The following is a 21,950-nucleotide window of genomic DNA, read 5'->3' as shown; positions in this document are numbered from 1 at the left end:
TATCCACAATTACACTGACATATTTTAAAAAGTGTTCAGATTGAAAGGATTTTCTGTTCGGCCTCATTTCAGTGGGGAGTCCAACTGACTTTTTTTTTTTTGCTTTTTAAAAAAATTGTGGTAAAATATACATAACATGAAATTTACCATCTTAACTGTTTTTAAGTACACAGGTCAGTAGTGTTAAGTACATTCACACTGTTGTGCTAAACTTTTAAATGATATCTCTATTATATACATTTGAATCAATATAGCCAATCATGGTATTCTGTGGGGAAAAAAACCCCTATCAAAATGTATTAGTTTCAGTATTATTTTTTCATTCATTGCTGGTTCAATACAAATTCACAAACAGCTCTTAGAGGCATCTTTTAAAAATCTTTCATGTAAACAATATGCCACCAAAGACTGAATATTAGATTTTAATACTTGAGGACATTTAAAAAAAATCATAAAAAAATTTTATGCTAGATTCCTCATCATTTATCAGCAAACGAAATGTATCAGAAGAGAGTTTTGCAGTATTAACTTTGCTTTCTAAACAAAATTTTTTTCATTTAGTTAATTCTAAATGTAAGTTTTAAGGAGAGATTTAAATCAAATCAAGACACTAATGAAATAGGATTTGATTAACTTCTGGCCAATGAATCTTGGAAAGTTTAAAAATGAACACTTTCTCACAAATCTTCAATGTAAACCAACAGAAGCTGTCTTAAGGACTCACAGCCCGGGCCACTGAAGGAGTTAAAAATTGTAAATATTCTGAACATAAGCATAATTTGGTGAGTAAAGAACTTTACTAAATACAACATCATTTTAATAATAAAACTAAAGGAAGCAGATTATGGCAGCTGTGTTTTAGAACTGGGGGAAAGAATGACTTAGCTAAGTCAATGGGCCACTTCTCCACTAAGGAAGCTGTCTTGGGCATCTCCCCGCTTCCTGGGAGTGTGGGTGGAGTGACCCACCTGTAAAGACACTTGCGTTCTTGGGCCAAGATACCATGTAGTCTGTTTTTCACATAGAGTGGATTTCCAAGAATCCGGCATCTGCTCCCTAAATCTTGAAATATTCAGAGAACAGTGACTCAGTTGGACTTCCTGCTGAAATGAGGTTAAACAGAAAATCCTTTCAATGTGAACACTTTCTCAAATGAGTCAGTGTAATCGTGGACGTGGCTGAAGAAAGTGCAGTGGGTTTGCAGGCTGAAACAAGGCTGGACCTGGTTGGTGGCATCGCTTCTCTGGTTAGTCCCTCTTCTAACCAGACTCTCGTCAAGGAGCTCGCTCACTGTGTAGGAGGGGACAGAACTGTCCCTTTAAGAATGCAAAACCAACACAGCACAGTAAACAGTATTCAGCTTTCCTCTGACAAACAAGGATCAATAAGTACCTATTGGGCAACATTCGATACATCAATTTTCCCTCCTTTGTAGACTGATATAGACAGAATGAATACATGCTGATGTCAGGGCATGCTCTGGAAGTCCCTCTTTCTCTCAATAAGTGTTTGGTATTAGATTCACCATGTGCCTTTTGCTTGCTCTTCCAAGTAGAGCATCTAGCCTCACAGAAGATGCGGCCAAAAAATGGTTACATCTTAGGGAATAAAGTCCAAATGTTAAAAAAGGAAAATAACCTTTGATCTGCCTTAACAGTTATTCTAGCCAAAGATAATGCTAACTAAGTGTAGTAACCTTTGGGGTGGGGGTCAGCTCAGCTACAGCACAGTTCTTATGAGACCAGTTTTGGCCATTGACACCAACTCATTAGGAAGACGGAACCTCCTAAGAGGCACAGATGAGCACTTACTGTGTACACAACAACCTGAAAGCTAAATTATCTTAGCGAGGATAAATCTTTGGTTCTTTCAGAACTACCTTCACGTTGAACGTTATTTCCTCCATGACGTACACGCGTTCAGGAAATGCTTTAGCCACCTCCTCCACACTGTTGAAATATTGCACTGGCTCCTTTATATCTCGGTCTTGTTCCAGCAGCTTGAATTGCCCTGAAATACGTGATAAACGGAAGAGATATGAGATGTTTACGCTGGACAGCTGTCACCGTGGCGACAGCATCCCCCTTCCTTACTCCCACTCTTCTCTGTCAAAGGCTTTCTGAGCATTATCATTTAAAAAAAGAAAAAGTTACCGTGGCAAAAGGTTTTCTTGAACTAGGCTATTTATTTAAAAATCAGCTTAAAAATGAAAGCGAACATATTTTTTCTTTTCTTGCTTACTTTCAGAGTTTATTACCAGAGGAGCAATAACAAATCTGATAGATGCTTACTTGTAATGTAAACTCGACACTGAAAACTTAATGTGTTATATAAGTGGTTGCTCATGTTGTTTATAACCGTAAGTCACATTGTCATTTAGTTGTAATAATGCCCCCCCCCATACATTATATTCTAAAACCAAGGCTGAGAGGCCTGGGGGAACTGATTTTTTTAAAAATGTGCAATGGAATAAAATAATACGTGGACCCTTAGCTTTCACAGATATCCTTGGTTTCAACAATACGCAGGCGATGCTGAGGGCTCAGGAGCTGCTATAATTTGCAATACTATAGCTTGGCGCACGTGTGGGGCTTGAGACCAAGGGGCCTGGGGCGGGCGCTGGGAGGAGCCCCTTTGCAGTGAGTGAGCCCCTCGGCATCTGGAGCAGCACGTAGCTTCCATCTTTCCTTTTCACTACCATGTGAAATTCATGAGAGTAGGATATACTATGAAAGTATCCATAACTGGGGGGATTTCTGAAGAACTCTGAACATATTCCTAAAAATGTCGAGGCTCTGTTACACTGCTTGGGCGTTTTTGGTATTTGTGATACTGCTGCTACATTCTAGAGGAGCTGCTTTCGGTTTAGAACAAAAGACCATATACGGTCAAGTCCATGACGCCATGTTTCTTAGTGGTCATTTTCTGAACACTGTTTACAATGTAACACTTGAGAAACTTGAAAAGGAATGAAAAGCTATTATGAGGCAGATCTCTCTGCATGCGTCCACGGGGCATCAGGCAGAAACAGGGAAACTTTCATACTTTCAACACATTTTCTTTAACGCATCTACTAGGTGGAGGCATTACTCTAGATGCTGGAGATAAATCAATCAAGAGACCAGATAAAAACCTCTGTCCTTTTGAAGCTTACACTGAAGCGGGAGACAGAGGATAAATACAATCAGTCAGCAGAAGATATGCCAGAAGGTGAGAAGTACCATTAAAAATAGGGTGAGGGGGTTGGAGAGCGCAGGGTGGCCAGAGTAGGCGTGGCTGAGACAGTGACTTTGATGTAGCTGGGCAGTGAGTTCTCAGAGCTCTAAGCACACGCAACAGTCTACACAGAAACCCTCAGGCGGATGGGTTGGTGCGTCTTTGGCATGCTGTGGCTGGAGTGGGGTGAGTGGAAGCTAAGAAGGAAGAGAAAGAAAGTCAGAGAAATAACAGGTGGTTTAGGTTGTCCACAGCTTTGCAGAACTGTGGTTCTTCATCTGAGTGCGACGGGGAGCCACCTGGGGGGGTCTAAGTGCAGAAGAGGCGATCTAACCAACGTTACAGAAGAATCACTCTAGTTGCCGTGTTGAGGACACGCTGTAAAGGTGCCAGGCGTGGAAGCCCAGACACCAGTTAGGAGGGCCCTGCAATCATCCAGGTATGAGACGGCCGGGGTTTGGAAGCAGTGAGGAATGTGGCCTGAGCGGCTAAGGAACAGAGCTGCCACTAACTGAGATGGGCAGGTCTGGAGGGGTAAGATGAGGAGGTAAGATCAGGAATTCAGTCTGGACAGGTTACGTCTATTAGACATAGAAACAGAGATATCCCGAAAGCTCTTAGATGGATACATAAGTGTGGATGTCAGGAGAAAGGTCTGGCTGGAAATAGTAACTCTGGGTGCCACTGGAACATGGATGATATTTAAAGCCATGACATTTTTTTTTTTTTTTGAGGTACGCGGGCCTCTCACTGCTGTGGCCTCTCCCGTTGTGGAGCACAGGCTCCGGACGCGCAGGCTCAGCGGCCATGGCTCACGGGCCCAGCCGCTCCGTGGCATGTGGGATCTTCCCGGACCGGGGCACGAACCCGCGTCCCCTGCATCGGCAGGCGGACTCTCAACCACGGCGCCACCAGGGAAGCCCAAAGCCATGACACTTTAATGATGACAACCACGGTCTCAAGTGTAGACTGAGAAGAGGTCCAAGGTTTGAGCTCTGGGAGACTAAGGAATGGCCAGGAAAATAAGAGAAAAATCCAGAAGTGCTACATTCTAGAAGCCAGGTGATTCGAGTGCCTCAAGGAGAAGAAGCGGGAGTGACGTCAAATGCTGTGTACAGGACTGTGAAACGAGACAGAACTGTTGGATTTGGCAGCTTGTGTTTAACTGGGGATTTTGATACGAGCAGTGGAATAGCTGGGCCAAAGCTTGATTGAACCTGAGAGCCTGAGAAAGGAGAGCTGGGAATAACAAGAATGGACAGCAGGTGATGTTTTGGGGAGTTCTGTGATGAGGGGACAAGAGACACTGAGTAGTAGCTAAAGGGAGGAAGTGGGATGGGGCCCAGAGAGTGTTTTTGTTTCCTCAATACGATGGGAGAAGTGCCAGCATGTTTGATGCTGATGGGAATGACGCACAGATGATGAGCAAGATTGCTGGAGCACATCCTTGAGGACATGGGGGGACATCAGAGTGGAGGAGCTGGCCTTCAACAGGAGTCCATCTGTGGCAGGTTCAGTGGGACCTGGGGGAAGCTCCCTCTTATTGCTTCAATATTTCCAGCAAAAGTGGGAAGGAAGGCATCAGTTGAGAATAAAGTTGAGAAAGGAGGTGTTGGAGGTTAAGGAAAGAGGAGAAGATTGTAAAAAGTCCAGTGAGGGCTTCCCTGGTGGCGCAGTGGTTGACAGTCCGCCTGCCGATGCAGGGGACGCGGGTTCGTGCCCCGGTCCGGGAAGATCCCACATGCCGTGGAGCGGCTGGGCCCGTGAGCCATGGCTGTTGAGCCTGTGCATCCGGAGCCTGGGCTCCGCAACCGGAGAGGCCACAGCAGTGAGAGGTCCACGTACCGCAAAAAAAAAAAAATCCAGTGAGAATGAATACCATAATATGTCTGGTGGGCAGCCCTAAGTTCCCACTTGAGGTTAATGGTCAGCATCTGAAAATGAAACCAAACATTCTAGTTGTGTGTGTTCCTCTAGCCAATGTATGACGCCCGGGGGCTGGCGTGAAGCAGGTAGAGATTTGGATTCAGCCAATTGCCAAGTGAGTATGAGACGTGAAAGAGGGACAAAGCAGGCAGGATGTATGCAAGGGAGTTCACGGAGCTTGAGCTGGACCCAACATCTTGGGAGGGAGGGAAGAGGATGAAAATAATCATGGGATCAACGGATGGCAGGTTCTGACGGACTTGATTTCCGTGCCCTGGAGGAGTGAGCTCGAGAACCAGGCAGAGGAGAGAGGTCAGAGAGTGGTATGTATGCGACTGAGATCACGGAGGGATGGAGTTGTTGGCGATGCTGTGGTCGAGGGGGCGACCATGGGAGGCAAGCATTGTGGTGGTGAGAAGCTAAAGGAACTGAGAAGCCAGGGGTATCAAATGAATCTTACAGGTAAGCACTGAAATCTCCAAGGGTGAGGAGAGAAGCACTGCTGGGGAGAACGGCAGTGAGCCAGGAGTGAGAACCATGGAGAAATGAGGGAGGAATCCTAGGCTTGGTAGAGAATGTACCAACAATGGGGGAGCAGGGGATGCTGTCTGATGACAAGAGATTTACAGCTGAGTTTTTAGGGAGCAGTGAAGGTCAGGGTAGCAATGAAGACCATAGAGACACTTATATCCCCTCAACTCTGGGGCAAAAAAAAAAAAATAGAGCTACCACCTGAGAGGCCTTCAAGGAAGCAGTGTTTTCAGGGCATATGCAGATTTGGGTTTTAACAAAATGAAAGTAATTTCAGAGGAGGGTTTAAGGATGTAGGGCTTTTGCTAGCGATGAACCTCGATGGAGGCATTTTCAAGAGTTTAAGGGTAGGTGATGAGGACAAAATAGAGGATGCACCTAGACATAACAGCTCATGTACCTTTTAGAAAATGTAGAGGGATGAATAACACATTTGAAAATACAAAATACGCTGGATTGTACCTTTTTCATAAAAAAAACAATTTTTAAAAAATCAAAAAGATTATGGTAATCTCAATACTACTTATTTAAACAAATTCTGCCAAATTAAACTTTTCATTTGTCATTATTCTACTTAGTCTATGTACAAATTTTTAACAACTGGCTTATCTACAGTTTTATACTGTTTCTTTCTGTATTTTCCTACATTTTCCCACGTGATGACACTTACAATACTTGCACAGCACTTAATAATGGATTTAACTATTTTTCTATTCTTACATGGTCAGTCTGAGTTTGGCACATGCCTAATGTAAGTGGGAACTCTGCCATGTACACGTTTTATGATGCTGGCAAATTACTAATCCGTCTGAGCCTTGCTTCCTTGCCTGTAAAGTGGGGACACTTCATAGGGCTGCTGTGGGGATTAAGTGAGATGATGCAAAGTACTCAGCACAAGTAGCCACTCAGCAACTCTGGCCTCCCTTCCCTCTTCTGCAAAGAGATTTTCTTTTGCCTTCTGGCTCACATTTTAGGGATAAATTTTCTAGTGTGAGGTTATTAAATCAAAGAATAATACACAATTCCTTATGTTTACCATGCACAGCTGTATTTTTTTCCAAAATACCAAAACCAATTTATATTTCTATGAATAGGCTACATGCCTCCTAGTTGGGGCACAATCTTGCCAGCACTGAGTATTTTTTCAATTAGACAATTCAATGCATATTAAAAAGCATCTCCTTCCTGTATTAATCTGCATCTCTTTGAACATCAGTGAAGCTAAACATTTGAATTTTTCTTGTACAAACGACTGTACAAATACATAATAAATATATTTGACACAGTCTACATTTCTTTTCACTTCTAGAGACATCTAAGGGCCTGTTGGATATTTATACTTGGAAGTCCCATTAGCACCAAATTCAACATGTCTAAAGTCAATAGGTACTTAATAAATGTGTAATAAATATAGTCCTGGAATTAGCAAACAATGAAGCAATGCATAAGGAACTGCAGGTTTTCAAAGTTATAAATAAAAGGTGAACTACATTACTATACACAAGGTTTGTTTCTGAACTACAGATGAATGTTTTCACTCAACAGAGAAAGAAAGCAATGGTGTACTTAAAAATCATTCAAATGTGAATAAGGTACAGAACCTCAAGACATATTTTTCAGGGACCGATCCAACCAAAGAACAGATTAGATAAGCAACTGGAACTGTCTTCCAGGATGAAACAGTCTTTCAGCACCAGGATGTAATACACAAGGGGAAAAAAGTAGTCACCAGTGAGTAAGAGTTCAAATTTATGGGTCCATTTGGTGGGAATACCCAGAATCATCTGACAGAGACATCAGATATTTGCCAACACTTCCAATTATCTGCAACTGTAATTTATATTTTCTAATTTGTTAGCAGAATAACAAAATAAATTGTAGATTTGGAAGCCAAGTCGAGCTACCATCACTAAACCAAGTATAGTTTATGAAAGTCTACAAATTATCTTTCCACGAGCATGAAATAGTTTAACTTATTTTAAAATGTTGATCAATATTTTAGAAAAACTTTCCGAAGGCAGGAGGATCTGTATGCAGGCCAAGTGGTCTGTAGATGTACAATCTCTGAGCTAACAGATTACCCGAAAGCTACATGCCTATACTAAATTCCATTCTGTCCCTTCAGAAAGACATTCACAAGTCAAGGATGTGTCACCAAATCCTAACACTTTCACATCAGATGAGACATCACCCTACAGAATAGTGCTGCCTCACAGAAATACAATGCCAGCCACACATACAGTTATGTGTTTTATGATGGCCACATTAAAGTAAAAAGAGGTGAAATTTATTTTAATAATATGGTTCTATCTAAACCAATACATCTAAATTCAATATAAGCATCATTAATTAAATTTTTTCCACATTAAGTCTTTTAAATCCCATGTAGGTTTTACACTTGCGGCACACCTCTGTTCACACTACCCTCATTACAAGCGCTCAAAAGCCCATGTGGCTAGTGGTTGCTGTATCCATGTGGGGAGAGAACGTCTCTGCCTTCTCTTAAAACTGCAGATACTGTTCACGTCCGTAAAAAAGATCATGTGATGGAATACCTCCTGATAAAATAGGATGTTTCATCTCATGAAATAACAGCTTCAGAACGCTTATATTTTCTTTTCCTTGCTCTGTTTGTCGTGATCGCTGATATTCTGGTTCAAAGAACAGAGCCTGGGTTTCTTGATATAAAGCACCTCTATCCCCTTAACACCGTATTTCTTCTCTTTCAGTTTGGGTGCTCGTTCTTCAAGCATCCTTTAGTTATTTTTCTCTTGTGTCTGAGATCTCTTACCGTTAGCAGCCTCAAATACATTCTGGCATATGAACCAAATGAATAATCCTATCTGGTGTGTCTGTGATGTCAACAGTAAAGCTGTATAAATTCTAACCTTCTAGTCTCACCTGTGTTTGTCATCTCAGGAAAGATGGACAGGAAGACCTCAGAAGCACACGCATGGGAGCACTGACAAGAATCTATTCTGGGAATGATGAACATACACAGATGAAAGAATAAGAATAAAAACAAAGTAGCAGCTAAATATGACCAAATGTTTTCACATCTGAACATACTGTACATCAGAAAAACTGATTCCTCTTATTCATTCTTTTAACTGTTTATTGAATATCCAATATCATCCATTAACTTCTGTCTCCTCTTTTCCATAGTTTCTTTATATTGTCCTGTAAGATTTTAGTTCATGTTTCTTTGTGTACATATATTATTATTTTAAACACTTTCTTGTCATATGTTTAATGGTCTAAAACCAAATAAATATTTTATACTTCTTACACCCTACAAATACCTTTAAAATCTAAATATATCAAATGTTTTAATGTAATGTTTTAAATACCAGGTCATGGGATATATGCAACTTCCTATTTCAGGGGTTGGCAAACTTGTTCTGTAAATATTTTAGGTTTTGTGGGCTAAATGGCCTCTGTTAACAACTATTCAACTCCGGCGAAGTATCTCAAAAGCAGCCACAGATGATATGTAAATGAATTACAACATCTGTGTTCCAATCAAACTTTACAAAAACAAGCAGCAGGTCAGATCTGGCCCTGAGGCCACACAGTTTGCTGACCTCTGTCCTGCAGGGAGACATCAAGAAATGAAAGACATCAGACATCAGAAATGAAAATGACCAACACACCTAAGTAGTTATCCTGAGGTCTCTTGTAAGGCAGTTGAAACTACACCCTAAGCCGGCCCATGTTCATCTTAGAATGGCAGTTTTCTCTTTAAATACGAGTCTAAAATCAAGATGTGTTAAGCTGCACATGAGGATTGTATTAGGAGAATAATGCAAATGAAAAGCAAACGTGCCCACCTCCTCTCACTGTATTTTATGGCTTCTATTCTCCTATAAAAGAATAGGACCCTCTGAGATGAGTCAAGTTGAAGTTTTCTGGGAAAGATGCTGAGCCGTTGTGTTGCTCTGTTCCCTGTGACTGCTGTAGCCTGGAAGTCGGAACTTGTCAGAGTCAAATCCTGGAGCCAATTTAAAGAGTTAAGAGCCGGTTTCCTGACAAAATGTGAAATCAATTTATACAACACATCTTCCCACAATCCCCACATGGAGGAACTAATTTTTTTAACAGACCATTTCATGAATAACAGAGTCTTTGTGCCACCAAATGAAAACATTTGGAGATCGCTGAAACATCTGTTCTGAGACGTTACTGTCAAAACCCTGTTCCCGGAGAGGGAGGAAACTGCATTGTCTTTCAACGGTTTTGTTAATTTCATAAACCATCTCCATTGTGAGAGCTGTTCTCTCAGCAGGACCCTGAAATTCCCAGGAACGAATCCAACCCCACGATCCTCGATGACAGGTTAAAGAAATTGAAGGTAATATGTAAAAAGCAAAGATTGGTACTATTATTGCACTGTTTTCAGGATGTGCTTCTAAAACTATATTACATAATTAATCTGCTGACAGGGAATAACTCTCATCTAGAAAATATCCAATCTCCTCAACAGAGATGATACATTAGGCACAGACAGCTAAGAGGCCCGAAGTCCTACGTGAGGCGTCTAAGTTTCAAGCACCTGTATGATGCTGAACAGACAGTAGGGCCACACGCTCTCCTTTACTCAGAGGGAAAAAAGGTCACTTGTCAGAAATGAAAAATGGAAATAAATTTTGCTAATTAAGAAGAGACAGCAACGATGCTGAGATGCGTAGAGATAACAGAGAGAGTCAGAGGTGGTCAAATTCAGTTCTGTCCCGTTTGCTACTGGCTGGGAAGTTATGTTCAACAGGCAGTGAGAAGTCAGTCTCGTGCAACTGGGAAGGTGGGGCTCCCCATGATTCATGCCTCCCCGGTCCCTATCACGCCTGCTGATGAGCACGGCCTGCGGTAAATCTCCTTTCACAGCTCTGGTTTTACCGTTCGCCTTCCCTTCAGCCCAGTGGCTGACTTTCTGTGTGTAAATAAAACGAAACGAGAGCCGAAACCTCTAGTATCCATCTGTGGGTCTCCCACTCTCTCAGCTCTCCTGGGGGACCCCCTCTATCACCTTGGCTTCAAGGACCACCTACAAGCTGACAGCACACCAACATTCCCTCCAGCCAGATCTCTCCTGAATTCCGCATTGGTCTACCCAATACCTGGTGCATATCTCCAACACTGCTTCCACAAAGATCTCTCTCAAAATCAACACATGCGGGGCTTCCCTGGTGGCGCAGTGGCTGAGAATCCGCCTGCCAATGCAGGGGACACAGGTTCGATCCCTGGTCCGGGAAGATCCCACATGGCGTGGAGCAACTAAGCCCATGTGCCACAACTACTGAGCCTGTGCTCTAGAGCCCGTGAGCTGCAACTACTGAGCCCACGCTCTAGAGCCCATGAGCCACAACTACTGAGCCCACGTGCTGCAACTACTGAAGCCCGCGTGCCTAGAGCCCGTGCTCCGCAATGAGAAGCCACCGTAATGAGAAGCCCGCACACTGCAACGAAGAGTAGCCCCCGCTCGCCGCAACTAGAGAAAGCCCACGCGCAGCAGCGAAGACCCAACACAGCCAAAAATAAATAAATAAAAAAATTGAAAAAAAATCAACACGTGCAAAACTGAACTCATCTTTCTACTTTCTGAATCAAGCAGCCACCCAAGTCAGAACCCCGGGTGGTCATCCTTAACCCCTCCCTTTTCCTAATCCCTCACGTTCAACTGGTGTCACTTCAACTCCATTCCCTTTCTTGAACAAACTACAACATCTCTCGCTTTGGCCAGTTTTACCAGTTGATTGCTTTACCCATTGACTTCCATTCCAGAAAACTATTCTTTCCACTAGTGCTTAAAATTAAAGTTGAATCATATTTTAAATGAGGATAATTTGCAGAGGATTTATTTACAACAGGGTCACTGATAATGGTGTGGGTGGGCTGCAGGGGAAGCAGAGTGAGAAGCTAGGGACAGTATCAGAGAAGAGGTCACCACCATAGGCCTGTGGTGCCAGGGGGAGGGACTAGTTACAGGAAGGAGAACGTTATGTAAATAAGGTTGCCCTGAGAAGGGGAGAAGCAGCTGTTCCCAAGCTATCCTTCAAGGGAGCCATGAAGCTGGAGAATATAAAGACCATGACCAGCTTCCTCCCTTGACCCGCCCACCTCCTGCTGGGGCTATCTATCCAATGGCTGAACTTAGCTGGAAATCAAAGGGCATGAGAGTCTGCAGATTTCGCCCTGCTGGTCAGCCTCTGGGGAGGGGCAGGGTGGAGGCAGTGGAGGACAGACTGGGGGCGGGGGTGTATGCCCTTCTACCCTCTGATTAAAAGACTTTGGAGGCCTTCCACCTCCTGTAAAATTTAACTTTGTAGAGAATATATAGGCCCTCCAAGATCTGACCCTTACTTTCCTCTCATTATGCTAAAATCCATCTAGATCCATCCACAGTGAATTATACTTCTTCTTATACTGAACTCAAGATCTGGAATGCCTTTTCTCTATTCCCAGGTTTGGCCAAGCTATTCATCCAAAACCAATTCACGCTTCACCTACTCTATCAAAAATCTTCTTAGCTCAGGTATATACCTGGCCGCACTCTTGTGTGATCTCATTGTCTATAGATCTTTATCCAAGCATGTAAATTTTATCATTCTCATTTGTTTACATGTCTTTGTAAACTAAACAGTAAACTCTCTAAAGAAAGCAGGGGGTGTGTCAATCACCTATTTATTCCGGTGCCCAATACTGTGCAAGACACATAGCAGCTACTTAATAAATAACAGCTGAATGAGGGAATGAATTTCAGTATGAGCTCAAGTCCAATGTCATCCATGAAGCTCTCCCTCACAACCTCAGCCCATGCTCATCTTTGTTCATATTTGTCACCGGGGTTTGTTGAACTATTCCCTACTTATTTCACCTGTTTTTGTATTGTTCTCTTAGACCACAAGCACCCTGACAGCAGGAATCATGTCTTCTGCTTCTCTGACGGCTCAATTTGAGTCCATACTAGAAACTTACTAAATGCTTGCTTTGAAGAACAGGCGTTCAGAGTAGGAGAAATACATATATATGTGGGTATGTAAATATATATAATAGGTATGTATTTCTTCCAGAGTACCAAAATCAAATATTTACATGACCAGAGAAGCTGTAAATTAGTAAAATTAGTAAAAAGGTGGAGATGGCCACCTCAGAGCTCCAGCACCTGCTGATTTCCAGAGGCAGGAAATCTGGATTTTTTTAAAAATGTAAATGCACCTAGTTATTAATAGTTTTTAATGATTCACTCAAATAAAAAAGTCTCCTCTAACCCAGGGACTACCCTGGGTTTCTACGAGACAGGAGGGAGTGGCTGTGGTTTGAACAGGGCTTAACACAATACTGATTGACGTGATGCCATGTGAGTGGGCAGATATCAGGAAATATTTGAGAAATTTAGGTGGGAAGTCTAGCCTCTTGGGGTGCTTCCTTTTCCCTCAAATTGAAAGGATGACTTTAAGTGGGAGGCCTCCGTTTACAGCTTTTAGCCTAAGCTTATGAGCAAGCTCATTTAAGACCTACACTGCTGACAGCCTTCTGCCTGGGCATAGCCGAGCTCCCTCTACTTCTGGTCTCCACCACAGGTATTCCATCGAAACGTGGTAACGGATGATGGTAGGTCTTGCCTGACTCTGAAGGCCAGAACATGTTAAATGGCAGCACTGACAAAGAATTAGAAGAGAGAATCGCATACCAAGTGACCAGCTTCTTAAGAAAGAGACTCGATAGGATGTGGAAAGACAAAATAACAAAAGAAAAAGGAGTCTGAGCCTCTGGACTGGAGCCATGTCAGGATGACTCCACCGAGAGCCTGCTTTCAATCGGAAGGTGTTCACACACACATTACCTCACTCAACAAACCACAGTAGTGGGTGGGGATTATGAGAGACTTTACCCACGAGGAAACTGAAGCTGGCAGAGATTAAGGAATATGTCTTTGGTCACAGCAAGTCAACAGCGAGCCCAGGACGGTCACTCGTGCGTTCTCATCCTAAGTCCACTTTTACTGTGCTGCTTCCCCAAGCCACTAATACCTCCCTCCTCAGGATGAGGTTGACAGAGAGAGGAGCTGACTGTGCCTTGTCGTTACTGAAAAAATTCCCCAAAGTTAGTAGGAAGAAGGGTCATTTACCATTTACATATGCAACGAATTCTTCTTTGATAGTGTGGAGGGCTATTCAGATGGTCCTGTTTAATCCCCACAATGACCCTGGCAACTGGTTACATGACAAAACCTATCTTCACTTCTGGGTAACTTAGGGTGACTGGAGCATAGAAGGTACACAGTGTCACCAATAGTTCACCCATTCGGTGGAAAGAGAACCCAGCTACTCTTTCTAATCTCTGGCACTGGAACTAGTCGCTGGGATGAAGCAGCTGCTTCTATTAAGGATCAAAAACCCACATTAAAAAAAAAAAATCAAGGTTCTAATAAGTAAAATGCAATTTTATTTGAGGTAGAATCTTTTTGGAGAAATAGAAAATGATCTATTTATCTACATTAAAGAGTTACATAAAAAGTTACAAACAGCAAAAGTAAAACTTCAATTTTTATTTGTAGAGCTTAAAATCACATAGTACAAAAAAATGAAGGGGAAAAGAAAGGTTAAGAGAAAATGGGAAGCAGGGAAAATGAGGCGAAAAGGAGATATGGAAACAAATTTAAAAAGAAAATGAGACAGAAATTGATGCAAGAAAAAAAATTACACACAGATAAACACAATTTCAACCCAGACAAAGGAGAGGAAGACCCCACCAACGCAGATGGACAAAATATGGACGTACACGACACAGACAGACTTTAAAGCTATGTTGTCATTTTACAACTACAGGCAAAAATGAAGGTATTCTGTATAGAATCAAAGTTGAGGTCTAAGAGTTTTCAATACTACGGTTCATATGATATATGCTTCTCTTCCATGCCTTATGGAAGTATTTAAAAAGGAAAAAGAGAGCCAAACTGCATGTCCAAAGTGTGGGGAGGGTGAGGAAAACACTCAAGGATTTTAACATTCCACCATTCTTCCTCTATTGAAACATGACCCCTTTCTTGGATTCTCATTTGCTCCCTTTTCCACAGCCCAACAGTAAACTCCCACACACCAGTGGGACCACAGAGGAGAGACAATAATACAAGCAGCTGCTCAAGCTGTGGTTTTCATTAGGAAAAAAAGTGCCTTGATTATAAGGGATTTAGTTTTGAACCTTCAGGCCAAAACTGAACTGATTAAAACTCCATGTAGAGAAACACGAATGGTTTCTTAAAACTCTGATGTAGAGCGTACTCGGCATAATCAAAGGGGGGTGGGGAGAATCATCAAATTTTAACACCCACCTTGGCTCAGTGCATGGACTTAAAGATGGAAAAGCTAGCAGAGACGCTCAATGAAAACATACTGGAGAGGTCCTAAATGGCATTTCTGTAAGGGCTAGGGGTACATTTTCACCAAATGCTTTAGCTACAAAAAGCGAGGCAATCAAGCCATAAAAAAGATGGAGAGGAAACGTGAATGCTTATTACTAAGAAAAAGAAGCCAATCTGAAAAGGCTCCAGACTGTATCATTCCAACTATATGACACTCTGGAAAAGGCAAAACTATGGAGACAGTAAAAAAGTCAGTGGTTTTCAGGGATTAGTGGAGAGGGAGAGATGAGTAGGCAGAGAACAGAGGATTTTTAGGGCAGTGGAACTATTGTGTATGATTCTATAATGGTGGATACTCATTATACAGTTGTCTGAACACATAGAATGTGCAACACCAAAAGTGAACTGTTATGTAAACTACGGCCTTTGGGTGATAATGATGTGTCCATGGAGGTTCATCAGTTTTAACAAAGGTACCACTCTGGTGGGGGATGGTGATATGGGGGAGGCTGTGTCTGTGTAGGGGAAGGGGGTATATGGGAAATCTCTGTACCTTCCCCTTTAATTTTGCTCTGGAACTAAAACTACTCTGAAATAAAGAGTACGTATGTGTATATATAAATACATACACATATACATATATACACACACACCAACAAGGCAACTCTTTAAAGGCTTGCAGTCGATACAAGAGCAGAGCTGAGGTATGGCACTCCTGGAGCCAGGCATGCTCTGTTCTCATGGCTTAGCACGTACTCATTGGTTATCATTTTGCCTCTACATCTTCACACAGCAGTTAAGCATATGAACTTCTGGAGTGGAAATCCTGGCTCTCCCTCCCACTGGGCAACTTTGGTTAAGTCATGACCTTCTACACCTCCGTGTGTCTCCTAGTTCCATAATGCAAGGGCAGTAACACTAACATAACATCAGCTATTGGGATGATTAAACTTACATAAAGGGCTTCACCTGATGAGAGGCACTTGATAAGGGCTCAATGAACATCAGAGCGAAGTCAAATGAGACAAAGATGTACCTGTCACGAATGAAAAGGAATGTCATCACGATACTCTTTGGAACGTGGTACTGGTTAGGAGAACAGCGTTAGCTCCTTCTTATATTAATCTGGGCAAAACTCCAGAAGAGGAGCCATTAAGAAGCATTCTAAATTTAAAGAAGCGGCACAACTGGCAGCCAGATAGCTGGGAGGAAGAGAGGAGAAAGAAATGCTGAAGATGTGGATTCAGGGTGGAGCACGGCCACCTGGTTCTGGGACAGAAAGACAAAGCATGGGAGATGGCCAATTTTATCTTCTCTACGACAAGCTGCCTACTGTACCCTCTGCTCAATGCAGAGCAATTCCAGTTAGAATGTCTCACACTCAAAATACAATTACTCTAATATGTTTGTGACCACAGTGCTGTGGATGAGAGTCCTACGCTTATTAGAAATCAGTCAAAATTGCAGTAAAAAAACAGAAACTCTAGTAAAAGGAAAAGGCCCTACAGGACAAAGAGCCCTTCGTTCCTGTTAAATCTTTTTCTTTTAATTAAAAAATGGAGAAGCAATAGCCATGCTGTGGCTCTGAGACCTAGGGCTCCATTTCTGTTCAAGGGTTTCATGAATGGCATGCTTTCAAACAGTAAATACATACCTATGTCCGACACTCCAGAACCATTGGAAGGTTTCCCCCTCCACCCCTTCACCAGAGAACTACTCTCTCCTCTTTGGTTTGCTTTGGTCTTTGCTGACAACACGTCCCTGCACTTGCTCCCTTTTTGCAAAGCTTCATTTTCATCCAAATGCCTCCACTTTTATTCGCTGCAGATCGAGCTCACTGAGCATTCTCTAGTGCCTTTCAGGTCTGTCCCTGTTCCATGTTAAACAGGCTGTGGTGTGAGCGCAGGGCTGCGCTCAGTAAAATATTCCATCCAACGGGAGCAGTTATGTAAACAGGGCTGCTTCTGGCAGGAATGTCTAATGGGATAAACAAGGCTGGAGAGAAGAAGGGCTCTTACAGAGAGGAGTGACTTTGTCAGGGCACAGAGATACATTTAAATAAAAATACTCTTGTTTCTAATGTAAGATCAGGCTTTTAATAAACCTAAATCTCTGGGGGAAATTTAAAAAGAACAATAAGGGGTGAGTCAGTGACTGTGATTTCTGAAACTGTGCTAAGGGGATTTGACTTTTTCCTTTTCTGGTTGTAGAATTTTATTTCTTTAAAAATAAAAACCAAAAACATTTAACGTGCCAGGGATGTTAGAAGGCGACTGTAAGAATTTATAACATTTGAGAACCCATATAGATGCTGAATGGAAATGATGGCTAATAATCTGTCAAATTAGGAGTAATCATCAAAAAATTGGTAGATTATATCCATGTTGATACAGAGGCTTAACACTGTCTTCATTAATATTTGGCTCCTAGGAAGAGGGATGAAAGTGCAGCATTTGGCCTTGCAAATATATACAAAATATATATATATGCAAATATATATAGAAAATTCACTATACTAAGGTGATGATAGCTTATAGTGAAGAAAACCAGTATCAAAGAAAACAAACAGGAATTGCAATACTTGAAACTGACACCTACTTCACGGGATTGTTGCAAAGATTAAATTAGGCCATGTATGTACAAGAATATTCAGCAAAGAGCAGTATGCATTTGATTAATAGTAAGATGATAAATATTGTTTTCTTATTGCCTGGATTCAATAAGAGAAATGAAAATAAGGGCTGAGTTCATTTTCCCTCCCTATTTTAACTATTAGTCAAACTAATATAACAGTTCAAAGCATATGATTTATTTACTTAGTACTCTGTTCAAGGCAGCGTGCAGAGTGCTAAGGATATTTCAGACACTCAGAGATTACCGGGAAAAAAAATACAAGTCTCTGTGTTTCCTTCTCTCTCATTTACATACATTTGAATTTTTCCAACGCCTATCCAGTTTTTTTTTTTTAATTTATTTAATTTATTTATTTTTGGCTGCGTTGGGTCTTTGTTGCTGCACGTGGGCTTTCTCTAGTTGCGGTGAGTGGGAGCTATTCTTCGTTGTGGTGCAAGGGCTTCTCACTGCTGTGGTTTCTCTTGTTGTGGAGCACGGGCTCTAGGCGAGCGGGCTTCAGTAGTTGTGGCTCTCGGGCTCTAGAGCACAGGCTCAGTAGTTGTGGCGCACAGGCTTAGTTGCTCCGTGGCATGTGAGATCTTCCCGGACCGGGGCTCGAACCCGTGTCCCCTGCATCGGCAGGCAGATTCTCAACCACTGTGCCACTAGGGAAGCCTATCCAGTTTTTAAGATGTGAATAATTTAGGGTAGCATGTTTAGCGTGCCCTGTAAATAATTCATAAATCTGAAATGATCAGATGGTTGGTAAACCTAATCACTATAGGATACAGTGAGACAGGACCTGAGTTCATGCGGGCTGATATCATCAACTCCCTGTAAGTAGAATAGACAATGTCAACAGATAGATTCTTTCAGCAATTACACTCTATTTCCACCTGGAGTCCAGCTGAAACTTTCCAAGGCCAGAATAAGGGTGTGCTGACATTGTTTTCATGAGTGTTATTCTAACTAGTCAGTGAGAGGCAGCTTATTCTTCTAGCCTTCTGAGTCATTTCAACTTATACAAACACTTTTATGGAATGAATGAATTTCGAGAGAGTTAGGGAAATGGAAGACATCATTATATTATGTGACAAAGATAACTGGAAAAGATATTCAGACTTCGGTGTGGTAAAACTGGCTCACTGTGCAGAGAAAAACTAAAAATGAATCCCTACCTGACATCACCTACAGGCAAGGAAGGACTTCAGAAGCAGAAACTACAGGGCCAATTAACGATTACATTACATTAAAATTAAGGATTTCTGTTCAGTAAAGGATTTCATGGGAAAAGTTGGCAGAGCAGTGATGGAACAGATGACGCTTGCGAAGCCCAAAACTGAAAAGAGATTGATATCTGAACTGGTCCATGTAATGCCGCAGATCACCAAAAAAGACACCACCGCTAACACAATGGTAGGCCAGAAAATGAACAGACAATTTACCAAGAAGACTATCCTACAGAGCAGGAGGCAGGGGAAAAAAAAAAAAAAAGTATCAAGCAGGTGACAAGAAGCTGAATAGTCAAATAAATGCAAATGAAGAGCTATTACTTCACATTCATTAGACAAAAATGGTGAATTCCCGATGTGGGTAAGGAATCCTGTTAGACTGTGATGGGAGTGAGGCTGGGGCAGCCATTCTGGAGAGCGACCTGGCACCAGGTGGTAAAATCAATTCTACAAACTTCTAAGGCCGGCAATTCCACTCCTGGGTTCACATCCCCAAGAAATGTTCAAACAAGAGCATAAGGAGAATGCAGGAGGATGCTCAGAGCAGCAGGGTTTTTGCTGCCCATTCTTGGGAGAGCATATGAACACACAGTAAAACAAGAATGGATTTTAAAAACATAGTGGATCTTTGTAAAGCACAGGGAACTATATTCAATATCCTGTGATAAACCATAATGGAAAAGAATACGAAAAAGAATGTGTATATATGTATAACTGAATCACTTTGCTGTGCAGTAGAAATTAACACATTGTAAATCAACTATACTTCAATAAAATAAATTTAAAATAAGTAAATAAAAAAATAAAAACATAGCGGATCCTTAAAAACACAGGGCTGAATGGAAAAAAAATATGAGACTTAAAACACAGTATAATTTATGTAAATCTAAAGTACTTGCACATAAACCATTGTGCTTTCATAAAAACACATCCAAAGAAAGAAGGCACCAGAAACACATTTAAATGGTTGCATATGGGAGGGTGGGAAGGTAAAGGACTATCATGATGAAATAGAATAAATAAACTCTTCTCCCAGACTGTTATTTCTAGAGAAAAATCTATCACTAGTATCTTTAACACTTTAATGTATCAGGAAGGAAAGAATAAACGAAAGAAGGGAAGGAAAAAAGAAAGAAGAAAAGAAGGGAAAAATTTGAATGTCTTACAGGTCAAGCATTGGGTTTGATCAACACATTAAAAATATTCTCCCTTGAAACAACAGGTGCCTTACAGCATTCTCCTCAAAATTCATACAGGCCCCCCCAGAGAAATATGCCAACATAACTAGACCCTAGCCTTTGAAGTGAATGGGAAGTACCTTCCAACCTAACCACGTACTTTAACTCACAAAAAATCTGTTCCTCCGTCTTTTATTTCATCATTTCCATCAAACTGATGTCATACTAAGTCCCCACCCCCCCAACCCGTTGAATTCTATTGCCATCCACTGTGTGGGTAGCAAAATCTAATCATCTTAAGAACATTTCTCTCCCACACTTAAACCCATAAAGAATGGTCTGCGGGTTACAGGCCTTCCTGTGTTATGCACTCTATACCAGTAAGAGCTTCTCAACCGGTTTCAGAGATTGTGAAGAATTTACTATTGCTCTACGTATACCACGGATTCCTAAGCAGACCAAGATGAAATTACTAGTCATATGGAAATTGGTGAAAACTGATTGGAACAGCTTTCAGGGGTGCAACCAAATGTATATTAAACTGTTAATAACACTGTGTAAAAAGACGAAATGCAGGCAAAATAGTAGACTTACAATCTCGCTGTGGAAACAAAATATTAACCTATGAAACATGAAATAAGAAAATAAGGTAACACACCATTAAATTCTAAAGGAGACACCACTAGGGGTTCTCAAACTGGTGTATATCAACATCACCTGAGGGCTTGTTGCAGCACAGCCTGCTGGGCCCACCACCAGCTCTGACTCTGACGGTAGGGGCCGCGGACTGAGACTGCATTACTGACAAGTTTCCAGGAGATGCTGCTACTGCCAGTGCCTGTATGGAGTTTGAGAACCCGTAACAACTCCTCACAGAAGAGCCATCAGCTATAATATTAGAGGAGAGACAGAGCACAATGGCACTGTTGGGACAGAGGAGAAACTGGGACACGAGGGAGGCCCTGAGGGTGGGCTGGGCTTTGGGTGATTCGAGAATGTGGAGGTGGAAGAGTGAGGAGAAAACGCCGGAGGTGGTAAGAATACCTGAGCGCAGGTGGAGCCCTGGGCGGGAATGACAAGCCGCAGGGCTGGCCTGATGGACTTGGCGACGGGTGGGTGGGCTCCACCTACTGCCATGCTGTGAGCAGGGGACGCCCCGCTGGCGCACGGGGTGTGCGCCTCGCCCAGCGGCCACCCTGCACCGCGACTCCTCACGTGGAAAGCCAGGAGACAGCGCGGCGAAGAGCCCCGACCAAGTGCCTGCCACACACTTGTGGCACTTACCATGGTTCCAGTGAAATCAACTATAAAATGAGCTGTAAAAAGTGCATTTCTTCCGGTCACAGGGGAGAGCTGGGGCTGAGTGTCCAGCGTGCTGCCCAGCGTACCTCTGCGATACACACAGACAGACTGGTTGAATGAATGAAGGAGCGCCAGGAAGGCAGGACGTCAGAGCGAAGCTGCCACTGGTCAGGGCACACTGAACTCCTCCCGGCTCCTCCTCTTGCCCTCTTTCAGACTCAGTGCCGAAGCCTATGCCAGCCGTGTATTTTTCTCCTCCCCCAGGCAGAGCCAAAGGAGCCCGGCACAGGGAAGGCACCCCAGAACCAAGTCCTGCAACTCCAAAAAGGGGGGGGGGCAAAGAAGGAGGGAAGGCACTTGAGTCTCCAGCTACAGAATCCCCAAGGGCGTTGCCCTCACGGGCAGCCTGGATTGACAATCCACACCCTCTTCCTATTCCAAAGTACACAGTCAGTCCTGGGATGTCCGGAGGGGAGGAGGGGAAAGGGCGATGTCTGCTCCCACCTCTGGGTAGAGAGAGCACAGTCCCTTCCCACTGGCCCACAGCTGACAGGAAGCTGTGAGGACTGAGTGGGACAGGGACCAGGAAAGAGT

The 21,950-nt window shown here is 42.6% G+C and overlaps 1 protein-coding gene across 4 annotated transcripts in view; it reads right to left on the bottom strand.

Moving 5' to 3' along the window:
- The window catches only part of GAREM1 (GRB2 associated regulator of MAPK1 subtype 1), a 205,157-nt gene that overhangs the window by 52,205 nt on the left and 131,002 nt on the right, over positions 1-21,950 (bottom strand). For 3 of the 4 annotated variants that reach the window (XM_060170716.1, XM_060170717.1, XM_060170719.1), the window contains exon 3: positions 1,880-2,010. In XM_060170716.1, the coding sequence (XP_060026699.1) occupies positions 1,880-2,010 (131 nt within the window). Of the gene's footprint in view, positions 1-1,879; positions 2,011-8,574; positions 8,647-21,950 lie in introns of all 4 variants that reach the window. The other variant, XM_060170718.1, reaches the window with a different exon arrangement.

The sequence above is a fragment of the Lagenorhynchus albirostris genome, chromosome 14 (genome assembly GCF_949774975.1).
Source record: "Lagenorhynchus albirostris chromosome 14, mLagAlb1.1, whole genome shotgun sequence".
Classification (NCBI taxonomy): domain Eukaryota; kingdom Metazoa; phylum Chordata; class Mammalia; order Artiodactyla; family Delphinidae; genus Lagenorhynchus; species Lagenorhynchus albirostris.
This window is presented reverse-complemented; position numbering and strand designations above follow the sequence as displayed.